The following is a 12,171-nucleotide window of genomic DNA, read 5'->3' on the forward strand; positions in this document are numbered from 1 at the left end:
CAAGGAAACAAGGGGGAAAAGGGAGTAAGGAGTGTTCCTGGGTTAGGGACCTAAGATCCTCTTGGAGGCTGTGACCCCTGTTGGTCCAGCAATATGATTAATTCAGAAAGCATACCTAGAGGGCCGGAAAAGGAGCGGTGGGCCTGCACTGCAGGATAGTTATGCTTACTGTAAGGTTCATTTCTTGTGTGATTCTCTCCATATCGAATAGTATTATAGTTTGGGGTTCAATATTTTAATTAAAGCTTTCGGTGTGTTCGTCATAGTTCAAGCAGCGAAAAAGATTAGTCATTGAGTGATACAGTGTGAAAAAAGGCCCTTCGGCCCAACTTGCCCACACCGGCCAACATGTCCCAGCTAAACTAGTCCCGTTTGCCGGAGTTTGGTCCACATCCCTCCAAACCTGTCCTATCCATGAAGGGTTTCGGCCCGAAACTGACTGTTTGTTAAATGTTGGGATAGTCCCTGTATCGACCACCTCCTCTGGCAGCTCGTTCAATACACCCACCATCCCTTGTGTGAAAAATGTTATCCCTCGTATTCCTATTAAATCTTTTCCACTTCACCTTAAACCCCTTCTTCTCTTTCTTCTGCTTTCTCCCCATAACCCCTGACACTTGTATTAATGAAGAATCTATCTATCTCTGTCGTAAAACATATCCATCGACTTGGCCTCCACAGCCATCTGTGGCAAAGAATTATGACTTCATCAGTGGCAACATAATTGAGGCCTAGGATTTCCAGGTATTGAGTGAGGTATTGTTTCTGAAATGAGATTACTCGTAGCTTCTGTTCATTTCACTATTTAAAAAAAAATACAATGTAACAGTGTGCTGATTATATATTTGCCTGAGCAGTCTTTTTTATTACATGCCACTGTTGATAGTCCATAAGACATGGGAGCAGAATTAGGCCATGGCTGAAGTATTTTTCACTCTCATCCCCAATCCTCCAGTATCTTTGACGCCCTTAGTAATGAGTAATCAGGAATGCCTATGTTAACCTGTGATAAGCGTTTGTCGGCACTGGGCCTGTACTCGCTGGAGTTTAGAAGAGTGGAGGGGGACCTCATTGAAACCCACAGGATAGAGTGGATGTGGAGAGGATATTTTCACTAGCTGGAGAGTCTAAGACTAGAGGTCACAGCCTCAGAATTAAATTACGTTCTTTTAGGAAGGAGATGAGGAGGAATTTCTCTAGTCAGAGGGTGGTGAAACATAGAAACATAGAAATTAGGTGCAGGAGTAGGCCATTCGGCCCTTCGAGCCTGCACCGCCATTCAATATGATCATGGCTGATCATCCAACTCAGTATCCCGTACCTGCCTTCTCTCCATACCCTCTGACCCCCTTGGCCACAAGGGCTGTGAATCTGTGGGATTCTTTGCCACAGGTGGCTGTGGAGGCCAAGTCAGTGGATATTTTAAAGGCAGAGATGGATAGATTCTTGATTAGTGCGTCAGGGCTATTGGAGAGAAGGCAGGTGAACGGGGTTAGGAGGAAGAGATGGATCAGCCATGATTGAATGACGAAGTAGACTTCATAAGCTGAATGGCCTAATTCTGCTCCTATCACTTATGACCTTAGTAATCAAGAACTTATCAATCTCTGATTTAAGACTACCTAATGACTGGACATCCACAGCCGTCTGTGGCAACGAATTCCACAGATTCGCCACCCTTTGGCTAAAGAAATTCCTCCTTATCAGCATTTAATGAGTTCTTTTATTCTGAGCTGAGACTTCCCTCGGGTCTTAGGCTTTACCACTGCTGGAAACATCCACTCCACATCCAAATGATGCAAATGTTTATAACATTCACCATAGAACCACTGGAGTCACTGCCTCAAAAATGCAGCCAGCATCTTCAGAGACCCACACCACTCCGACCACACTGGCATTTCACTCCTGGCATCGGGAAGAAATTGCAGGAGTTTGAAAACTCTGATCTCTGGGTTCAGGAACAGCTTCTTCCCAACCACTATCAAGCTCTTAAACGCTACAAACACAAAAGTATTCAAGAGAGAGTTGGATATAGCTCTTGGGGCTAACAGAATTAAGGGATATATGTGGAGAACGCAGGAACAGGGTACTGATTCTGGATGATCAGCCATGATCATATTGAATGGTGGTGCTAGGTCGAAGGGCCGAATGGCCTCCTCCTGCACGTATTTTTTATGTTTCAAACTAAGCCAGGATCTACGAACTGTCTTGGCTGCACTAAGGACTTTGGGCTTTTATTTTGTGCTAATATTGGGGTTTTAATTTATTGAATTTTGTTTTTAGCTGAGTACTATATTTACAGTTTTGTTGCACTGCTGCAAGTAACAACTACACAGTTCCATTTGCAGCGCATTTGACAGTTATACACGCTTGACTCATGAACGTTGAGGTACTTACAGCGATATTTAATTACGTTTTCAGACAAGAAGTCATTCGATCATAATGATAGGAGAAGAATTAGGCCATTCAGCCCATCAAATCTACTCCGCCATTAAATCATGGCTGATCTATCTCCCTCCTAACCCCATTCTCCTGCCCGCTCCCCATAACCCCTGACACCCGTACTAATCAAGAATCTATCTCTGCCTTAAAAATACCCTCTCACATGGTCTCCACAGCCTTCTGTTGCAAAGAATTCCACAGATTTACCACCCTCTGACTAAAGAAATTCCTTCTCATCATCATCCTTTAAAAAAGGAATGATTCTGAGGCTATGATCTCTGGTCTTGGACTCTCCCACTAGTGGAACCATCCTCCCCACATCCACTCGATCCAAGCCTTTCACTATTCGGCCCTCGTCCTTCTAAACTCCAGTGAGTACCGGCCCAGTGCCGTCAAATGCTTGTCATATGTTAACCCACTCATTCCTGGGATCATTCTTGTAAACCTACTCTGGACCCTCTCCAGAACAAATCATTATGCATGCCTGTTATAGAGTTTTCAGCTTTTGGAAAAAGGTTCCTTAAAATTCCACGGAGTGACCCTTGTTTCCCGCTGTTAACTTGAACCATGGGCTGTATAGCCACAAAAGCCTTCTATAGGAGGTGCTGCACAATGAATGACGCAGCAGATGTGCATAGTGCCCAAAGTTGTAGAGGTTAATCTACTTTCATTTATAGCTTCATGCTTTACTTTGCTAACCAATAAACTTAATTGTTCAGTGGAACTAAATGCAATTTCAGTTGAACTCAATTTTGGATGCTGTGTGCAATAAACAGTTGCTACTTTATTAGATTAGGAGTGCATTTTCGATCACTGTTCCAAGAGCTGGTATTTTGTAATTCTTATAATTACAGTTCTATGTTCACTGACCGAAATGGCAATCCTTAATTTTGCTGTATGCACTGTGCAAAGAAGCGTGACATGATTGTATTCTCCGCTGGTGATTAACATGGTTGAGGATATTAGCTAAAGATAAATTACTTGAGAGTCAATTCCTGATTGCTCAAGTTTTCAATTTGAAGTTCCATAATCCCAGACTGTCTACAAACCTATACATAGACTGGTTATTTGGTTATACCAAAGATAAACACAAAGTGCTGGATCATCTCCTGGGTCTGGCAGCATCTCCGGAGAAAGAGACGTTGCCTAACCCGCCGAGTTACTCCAGCACTTTGTGTCTATCTTTGGTACAAACCAGCATCTGCAGTTGTTTGTGTCCACAAATCTTTCTGGCTTTCGAGGCAAGGCGCAGTAAGTGCAGTAAGCAGAATATTTTGAATGTTTACTCGAGTAGGCTTTTGATACATTGGCTTTCTTCAGTTGGGATATTGTCCAAAAGTTGGGAAGTGATGTTACAGTTATATAAGTCATTGGTGAGGCTGTATAAGCGAGTTCGGTATTCTGAAAAACGCAGGGAATCATGGGATTTGTCAAAGGACACAAGCAATTTAAAAACTGTCGGCAGCCGTGCCGCCGTATGGACATGGACCTGCGCCTCATCCACAGCCAGGATCGATCCCGGGCTGTGGATGATCTTAAAGGCGTATAAATTAATGAGGGGAATAGATAGGGTGAATGTAAAGAATCTTTTACCCGTGGTAGGGAAATCAAGAACCTGGAGCCACAGGTTTAAGCGCATATAAACCTGAGGGGCAACTTTTTCATATGATGGTGCGTTTATGGAATGGGTTGCCAGAGGAGGTAGACGATGCCGGTACTATGACAATTGGATGGCTACATGTATTGGAGGGATTTAGAATTATAAAACATGGGCAAATGGGACTAGCTTGGATGGGTATCTTGGTGGGCTAAATCCAGCTCAACTCTGCCTGTTAACTTACCAGCCCTGCCTGGAATTACAGGAACAATGGCCCAGGCTTACAGCCAGCGCGTTGAAACAGCGCTAAATTCAGCTCAAAAATTGCAGAAAGTATATTATTTTGAAAATTAATCCCATTTTTTTTATTTCAGAGGGTGGTGAATCTGTGGAATTCATTGCCATAGACGGCTGTGGAGGCCAGGACTTTGGCTATTTTTAAAGCAAAGATTGACAGATTCTTGATTAGTAATAGTGTAAAAGGCATGAGAATGGGGTTAAGAGGGAAAGATGGATCAGCCTTGATAGAATCGATAGGCCGAACGTCCTAATTCTGCTGCAATTACTTATGAACTTTTTCCCGCCTCTAAATATTTTGCTCATGACTGTCTCTCTTTCTCTCTCTCTCTGCTTTTTGCAGCCAAGAAGCCGCGGATTCCTCTGGGAAAAGTGGCAACGAAGAGAATGGGGAAGTGTCGGACGAGAACCGCGACCCCAACACCGCGCCCGTCAAGCCCATCAAACACAAGAAAAAGAAGCACAAGCATCGGAGCAAACACAAGAAGCACAAGCATACTTCAGAAGATGACAAGGAGCGCAAACACAAGCATAAACACAAGCATAAAAAGCATAAGAGGAAAGTGGCCGAGGGGTTGGAGAAGGATGACGATCACTCAATTAAAAGACCCAAGTTTGACGACTATGCTCTGTTGGAGGACTTGGAGAAGCAGAGGGCGATGATAAAGGCTGAATTGGACAGTGAACTCATGGAAGGAAAGGTTCAATCTGGCATGGGCTTGATTTTGCAGGGATACGTGTCGGACTCGGAGGAAGAGGGAGAGATCCACGAGAAAGCCCACAACGGCGAACGGGTCGCTTCCGGCCGCGACGTTTCCGAAATGCTGCCCGCGAGAGACAAAGTGAAACGGGAAGCCGTCGAATCTAAGCCCGCTTCAAAGAGGAAAAGCAGGTCGAAAGACAGGACTAAACACGCTAAGGCGGAGAAAAAGAAAAACCGGGTGGGCTCGGAGCACCGGAAAGAGAAAGAGAAGATGCGGAGCGAGTCGCACGAACGGAAACGCTCAAAGAGTCCCCTCAAAGGCAGCAAGGCCGGAGAGAAGAGCAAGTCTCCCATCTCGGCTAAAAGACGATCGCAGGAGAAGAAACGGAAATTGACTCCAACGGAAGATAGCTCCAAGCCGAAGGATCGCAAAACCATGGCGGAAAGCAAAACGAGAGAGCGGAATAAAAAGTCCAAGTCTCCCGTGGTGAAGCCCAGCAAGGCGGTCGACAGAAGTCAGAGATCCAAATCCAAAGAGCGCGAGAAGAGGCCGCGGAAATCTGAGGTGGAAAAAGATAAAAAACCCGCAAAGTCGCCCCCGAGGGACGCGCCCTCTGGGAAGGAGAACCGATCTCCTTTGAGGAGGCCCCCACTCTCTCCCAAACGGAGGAGCCTGTCCCCAAAGCACCGGGAAAGGTCGACCAAGCACAGCCGATCACCGATCATTAACGATCGCCTGCCTAAACCAAGCCAGTCTCCCTCGCGGAATATGTCCCCGCCCAGAAGAGCTAAAAGCAGATCTATAGAGCGAAGGCGGAGAGAGAACGACCGTGCCAGGGGTCTATCACCAAGGTAATGAGCCCTGTCTTGTCAATACTTATTCTTCAGTAATTTACTGCAAAATACGTGGGCGGCACAGTGGCGCAGCTGTTGAGTTGCTGCCTTACAGCACCAGAGACCCAGGTTTGTTCCTGACTACCGGTGCTGTCTGCACAGTGTTTGCACGTTCTCCCTATCGCCGCATCGGTTTTCTCCGGGTGCTCCGGTTTCCTCCCACACTCCAAAGATGTACAGGTTTGTAGGTTGATTGGCTTCTGTAAACTAAATTGTTCCTAGTGTGCAGCATAGTGCTAATATGCGGATTGATTGCAGGTTGGCGCAGACTCGGTGGGCCGAAGGGCCTGTTTCCATGCTGTATCGCTAAAATCTAAAGTGAGGCAAAATTCTGCTGATGATGCAGTATTTTAGTAGCGTTTATGAGACTTTGGGATATGGATTACATGTAGGCAGATAAGAGTTAGTCTTAGCATTGTTTGGCACAAACACTGAGCTGAAGGGCCTGTTCCTGTGCTGTATGTTCTATAGCGTGATACAGTGTGGAAACAGGCCCTTCGACCCAACTCGCCCACACCAGCCAATAATGTCCCAGCTACACTAGTCCCACTTGCCTGCCCCTGGTCCATATCCCTCCAAACCTGTCCTATCTATGTACCTGTCTAACTGTTTCTTAAGCGATAGGATAGTCCCAGCCTCAACTACCTCCTCTGGCAGCTTGTTCCATACACCCAGCACCCTTTGTGTGAAAATATTACCGCTCGGATTCCTAGTAAATCTTTTCCCCTTCACCTTGAACCTATGTCCTCTGGTCCTCGATTCCCCTACTCTGAGCTGGGGACTCTGCATCTACCCGATCTAATCCTCTCATGATTTTGTACCATGTTCAATGTACCATGATTGTGCTAGAATGCGCTACAAAATAAGATTTTAACCTCCAAACCAGAATGCTGCCTGGATTAGAGGGCATTCACAATAATAGTTGGACAAACATGGATCGTATTCTGTAAAATGTAGGAGGTTGAGGGAAGATCTGATAGAAGTGTATAACATGATGAGAGGCATAGACAGGGTAGACAGTCAGATCGTTTTTATTTGTTGGAGTCTATAATTAAGGAAGAAATAGGTCACTGCATGGAGAGTTTAGTTTTCTTTTGAGATACAGCGCGGAAGCAGTCTCTTCGGCCCACCGAGCCTGTGCCGGCCAGCAATCCACATAAGCTAACACTATCCTACACACTAGGGAGAATGTAGCCGCATCGGTTACATTCGGGGAGGGGGGGGCGGGGCGGGAAGAAGAAAGGAAGAGGAGGAACAAGAGGGCTGAGGGAGAGCTGAGAAGAGGAGGAGACAGCAAAGGCCACCGGAAATTGGAGAAGTCAATGTTCAGGCCACCGGGGTGCAGACTGCCCAAGCGGAATGTGAGGTGCTGCTCCTCAAATTTACGGTGGGCCTCACTCTGGCCATGGAGGAGGCCCAGGACGGAAAGGTCAGATTCGGAATGGGAAGGGGAGTTGAAGTGCTGAGCCACCGGGAGATCAGGTTGGTTAATGCGGACCGAGCGGAGGTGTTGGGCGAAATGATCGCCAAGCCTGCGCTTGGTCTCACCGATGTAGATCAGCTGACATCTAGAGCAGCGGATGCAATAGATGAGGTTGGAGGAGGTGCAGGTAAACCTCGCATACTAATATTTTAATTGTGGCCGTCAATCTGGGGAGGATTATTTTGTTGAATCTTATTTTACTCTTTAGTATTTTAAATACGTTCATTTTAAGATTAAAATAATAAAAGACAAACAAAAACATATTAATAAAAATAAAAGGATTTGTTCTACAAAATTTGGATTCATTCAAAAGGCCGCACTTAATGGCCTAGAAGGCCGCAGTTTCCCCACCCCTGGTCCAACCTCTTAATCCAACCCACAACTCTCTGTGTGGGAAAAAGGTCGAGAGTCAAGAGTGTTTTATTGTCGTCTGTCCCAGATAGAACGATTAAATTCTTACTAGCTGCAGTACAACAGAATATGTAAACATAGTACTCTGTAAACAATATAATAAATGAGGAAAAAGTTCAGTGTGTGTGAAAGCATAAAAAGTAAACAAACAATAATAGTGCAATAATAATATACAAAATCATGAGATGAATAGATCGGGTAGATGCACAGAGTAGGGGAATTGAGGACCAGAGGACATAGGTTCAAGGTGAAGGGAAAAAGATTTAATAGGAATGTGAGGGGTATCTTTTTCACACAAAGGGTGGTGGGTGTATGGAACAAGCTGCCAGATGAGGTCGTTGAGGCTGGAACTATCCCAACGTTTAAGAAGCAGTTCGACAGGTACGTGGATAGGACAGGTTTGGAGGGATATGGACCAAGCGCAGGCAGGTGGGACTAGTGTAGTTGGGACACGTTGGCCGGTGTGGGCAGATTGTGCCGAAGGGCCTGTTTCCACACTCTATGACTCTAATAACAATAACAGTCTACTGTAATTCAGAGCTTATTTGCGGTTGTAGTGTTTATTAACCTAATGTGTGTAGGGAAGAAACTGCTCCTGAACCTGGACGTTACAGTTTTCAAGCTCCTGTACCTTCTTCCCGATGTCAGGGGTGAGATGAGTGTGTGGCCAGTGTGGTGTGTGTCTCTGATGATGTTGGCTGCCTTTTTGTAGATCCCTTCGACGGTGGGGAGGTCAGAACCCGTGATGGACTGAGGGTTCACAACTCAGTTGCCCCTCAGGTTCCTATTAAATCTTTCCCTTCTCTCCTGACCTCTGGAACAGGACACCCTAACAATAGAATGTTCCTCCTCTCTCCCAGTTTAAATGTATTCCCCTTTTCCTCCATGTCTATTAAACTCAAATGAATTATTAATGGACACAATATTAGTTATTTAACAGAACTTATCAATCTGAGAGGAATTACTACTGCTCTAACGTAAATTAACCATGACCATAAGACTTGTGAACAACTAAGATTAAGCTAGGATTCAACCTTTTCCAAAGCTTCCTTGTCACCTAGGAGAGGAATTAAACCAAGCTTCGAATGTAACCTGACCAGCAGCCTGTATGTTGTTTGTTTTGTTTTGATTGATACTGTAAGATGATCCAACCTCCTGGCTTCACCACTTTTAATTATGAGCCTTCAGCAATAACACCTAGATATTGTTTTCCCCTTCAAACCCCTTTCTGGATTAAGTTTAGTTTAGCGATTCAGTGTGGAAACAGGCCCTTCGGTCCAACTTGCCCATGCTGGCCAAGATACCTTATCCATACTAGTGCCACCTGCCCACATTCGGCCAATATCCCTCTAAACCATTGCTGTCTATGTACCTTTTCAAATGTCTTTGGATCTGCATGTTTAGTTTGGACAGGGTTATTGTTCTATAATTGTTTAGTTAAGAGATACAACGCAGAAACAGGCCCTTCGGTCCACCAAGCCTGTGTCGACCAACGATCCCCGCATACTACCAATATCCTGCACACACAAGGGACAATTTACAATTTTAACAAGTCAATTAGCCTATAATTCTCTGCAACCAATTCTGTTTTAGGGAACAATAACATCTTAATTTAAAATTAATTAATAAAAGCCACTGACGTGGGGGAGTGGGCAGATGCATGGCAGATGAAGTTCAATGTGGATAAATGTGAGGTTATACATTTTGGTAGCAAAAACAGGAAGGCAAATTACTATCTAAATGGCGTTAAGTTGGGAAAAGAGGAAGTACAACGTGATCTGGGGATCCTTGTTCATCAGTCTAGGAAAGTAAGCTTGCAGGTACAGCAGGCAGTGAAGAAAGCGAATGGCATGTTGGCCTTTATAACAAGAGGAATCAAATATAGGAGCATAGAGGTCCTTCTGCAGTTGTACAGAGCCCAAGTGAGACCACACCTGGAGTATTGTGTGCAGTTTTGGTCCCCTAATTTGAGGAAAGACATTCTTGCTATTGAGGGAGTGCAGCGTAGGTTTACAAGGTTAATTCCCGAGATGGCGGGACTGTCATATGCTGAGAGAATAGAGCAGCTGGGCTTGTACACTCTGGAGTTTAGAAGGATGAGAGGGGATCCCATTGAAACATTTAAGATTGTTAAGGGCTTGGACACGCTCGAGGCAGGAAAGATGTTCCCGATGTTGGGGGAGTCCAGAACTAAGGGCCACAGTTTAAGAATAAGGAGTAAGCCATTTAGAACGGAGATGAGGAAACACTTTTTCTCACAGTGAGTGGTGAGTCTGTGGCATTCTCTGGAGGCGGGTTCTCTGGATGCTTTCAAGAGAGAGCTAGATAGGGCTCTTAAAAATAGCGGAGTCAGGGGATATGGGGAGAAGGCAGGAACGGGGTACTGATTGGGGATGATCAGCCAGGATCACATTGAATGGCGGTGTTGGCTCGAAGGGCCGAATGGCCTACTCCTGCGCCTATTGTCTATTGTCTCTTCACGTTCTCCAGAGATGCTGCCTGACCCGCTGAATTACACCAGCAATTCTGTGTCTTTTCATGTAAACCAGCATCTGATGTTTTTAAGTTTTAGTTTTAGAGATGCGTCATAGAAACTGGCCCTTCTGCCCATCGAGCGCATGCCGACCATCGACCATCTGTTCATACTAGTTCGATATGTTATTCCAGTTTCGCATCCTCCACACAAGGAACAATTTACTAAAGCCTATTAACCTACAAACCTGCACGTGTTTGGAATGTGTGAGGAAACTTGAGCACACGGATAAAACCCACGCGGTCATGTGGAGAGCACACAAACTCTGTGTAGACCTGTAGTAAGGCAGCAACTCTACCACTGTGCTGCCCAAGTATCTAGAGATGGCACCATAATATTCTGGAATACTGATGCTAGATGTATATGTTATAATTAACTGTTAGTATTTTGCTTTAATGCTTTACCTCTTAATTTGTTGCTGGAATGTACTTGTGAACTTTAGAATGCGGTCTCGAGATGACCCACCGAACAGGCTGGATCGAACAAGAGATATCAGCACGTCTCGTCGGTCCCCCATCAGGCGAAGGCTCAGCAGATCTCCGATTCGGCGGCGATCACGCTCACTTCTCAGGCGAAGCCGTTCTCCCAGGAGAAGAAGCCGATCTAGGAGGAGGTAAATGTCTCGCATCTCATCCGAAAATTATTAACTGCTTTCTCCTCAGACTTTAGAGATACATCGATCCTATCACCTATCCATGTTCTCCAGAGATGCTGCCTGACCCGCTGAGATACTCCAGCATTCTCTGAAACGTCACCTATCCGTGTTCTCCACAGATGCTGCCTGACCCGCTCAATTGCTCCAGCACTCTGAAAGGTCACCTATCCGTGTTCTCCACAGATGCTGCCTGACCCGCTGAGTTACTCCAGCACTCTGTGAAACGTCACCCATCCGTGTTCTCCACAGTTGCTGCCTGACCCGCTCAATTACTCCAGCACTCTGTGAAAGGTCACCTATCCATGTTCTCCAGAGATGCTGCCTGACCCGCTGAGTTATACAAGCACTCTGTATCTTCTCTGGCAGGTCTTTGGACAGAGACTGGAATCGGCGAAGCAGGTCTCGCCGAAGGCGATCCAGGTCACGGGGTCGGCGCAGAAGAAGAAGCGGAAGTCGAGACAAAGAAGATAAATTCAAGGGAAGCCTTTCTGAAGGAATGAAAGTTGAACAGGAATCTTCTGATGACAAGTAAGAAACATAGGTTTGGGTTTATTATTGTCATGTGCTGCAGCTTTCTCCGCCCCCCCCCAACTACAATCATTCCTGACCCGAAACATTGCATAGTCATGCGTTTTAGAAATGCTGCCTGGCCTGCTGAGTCACTTTGGGTTCATTATTGTCACGTGTACCGAGGTACAGTGAAAAGCTTTGTTTAGCACGCTATCCAATCAAATCAGATAGTTCAGACCATCCTGGCCACACACTCATCTCTCTGCTGCCATCAGGCAGAAGGTACAGAAGCCTGAAATCTGCAACATCCAGGTTCAGGAACAGCTACTTCTCCAGCAAGCAAGAATTTCATTGTCCTATCTGGGACACATGACAATGAACTCTCTTGACTTTTGACTCTTACCATACTACCACAACTGGCAAGCAGTCCTGAACTATTGTCTACCTCATTGGAGATCCTTAGTATATCTTTGATTGGACTTTGCTGGCTGTACCTTGCACTAAACATTATTCTCATATGATGTATCGGCACACTGCGAATGGCTCGATTGTAATGTCTTTAAGCTAACTGGGCAGCACGCAACAAAAGCTTTTCACTCTACCTCGGAAAACGTGACAATAAACTGAACTGAAACTGATTTCTAGG

At 45.4% G+C, this 12,171-nt stretch overlaps 1 protein-coding gene across 4 annotated transcripts in view; it reads left to right on the plus strand.

The window, feature by feature from the left end:
• prpf4bb (pre-mRNA processing factor 4Bb) overlaps positions 1 to 12,171 on the plus strand; it is a 71,666-nt gene that overhangs the window by 14,227 nt on the left and 45,268 nt on the right. For all 4 annotated transcript variants that reach the window (XM_055653688.1, XM_055653698.1, XM_055653712.1 and 1 more), the window contains exons 2-4: positions 4,680 to 5,891; positions 10,803 to 10,973; positions 11,382 to 11,543. In XM_055653688.1, the coding sequence (XP_055509663.1) occupies positions 4,680 to 5,891; positions 10,803 to 10,973; positions 11,382 to 11,543 (1,545 nt within the window). The remainder of the gene's footprint in view (positions 1 to 4,679; positions 5,892 to 10,802; positions 10,974 to 11,381; positions 11,544 to 12,171) is intronic.

The sequence above is a fragment of the Leucoraja erinacea genome, chromosome 2 (genome assembly GCF_028641065.1).
Source record: "Leucoraja erinacea ecotype New England chromosome 2, Leri_hhj_1, whole genome shotgun sequence".
Taxonomy (NCBI): domain Eukaryota; kingdom Metazoa; phylum Chordata; class Chondrichthyes; order Rajiformes; family Rajidae; genus Leucoraja; species Leucoraja erinaceus.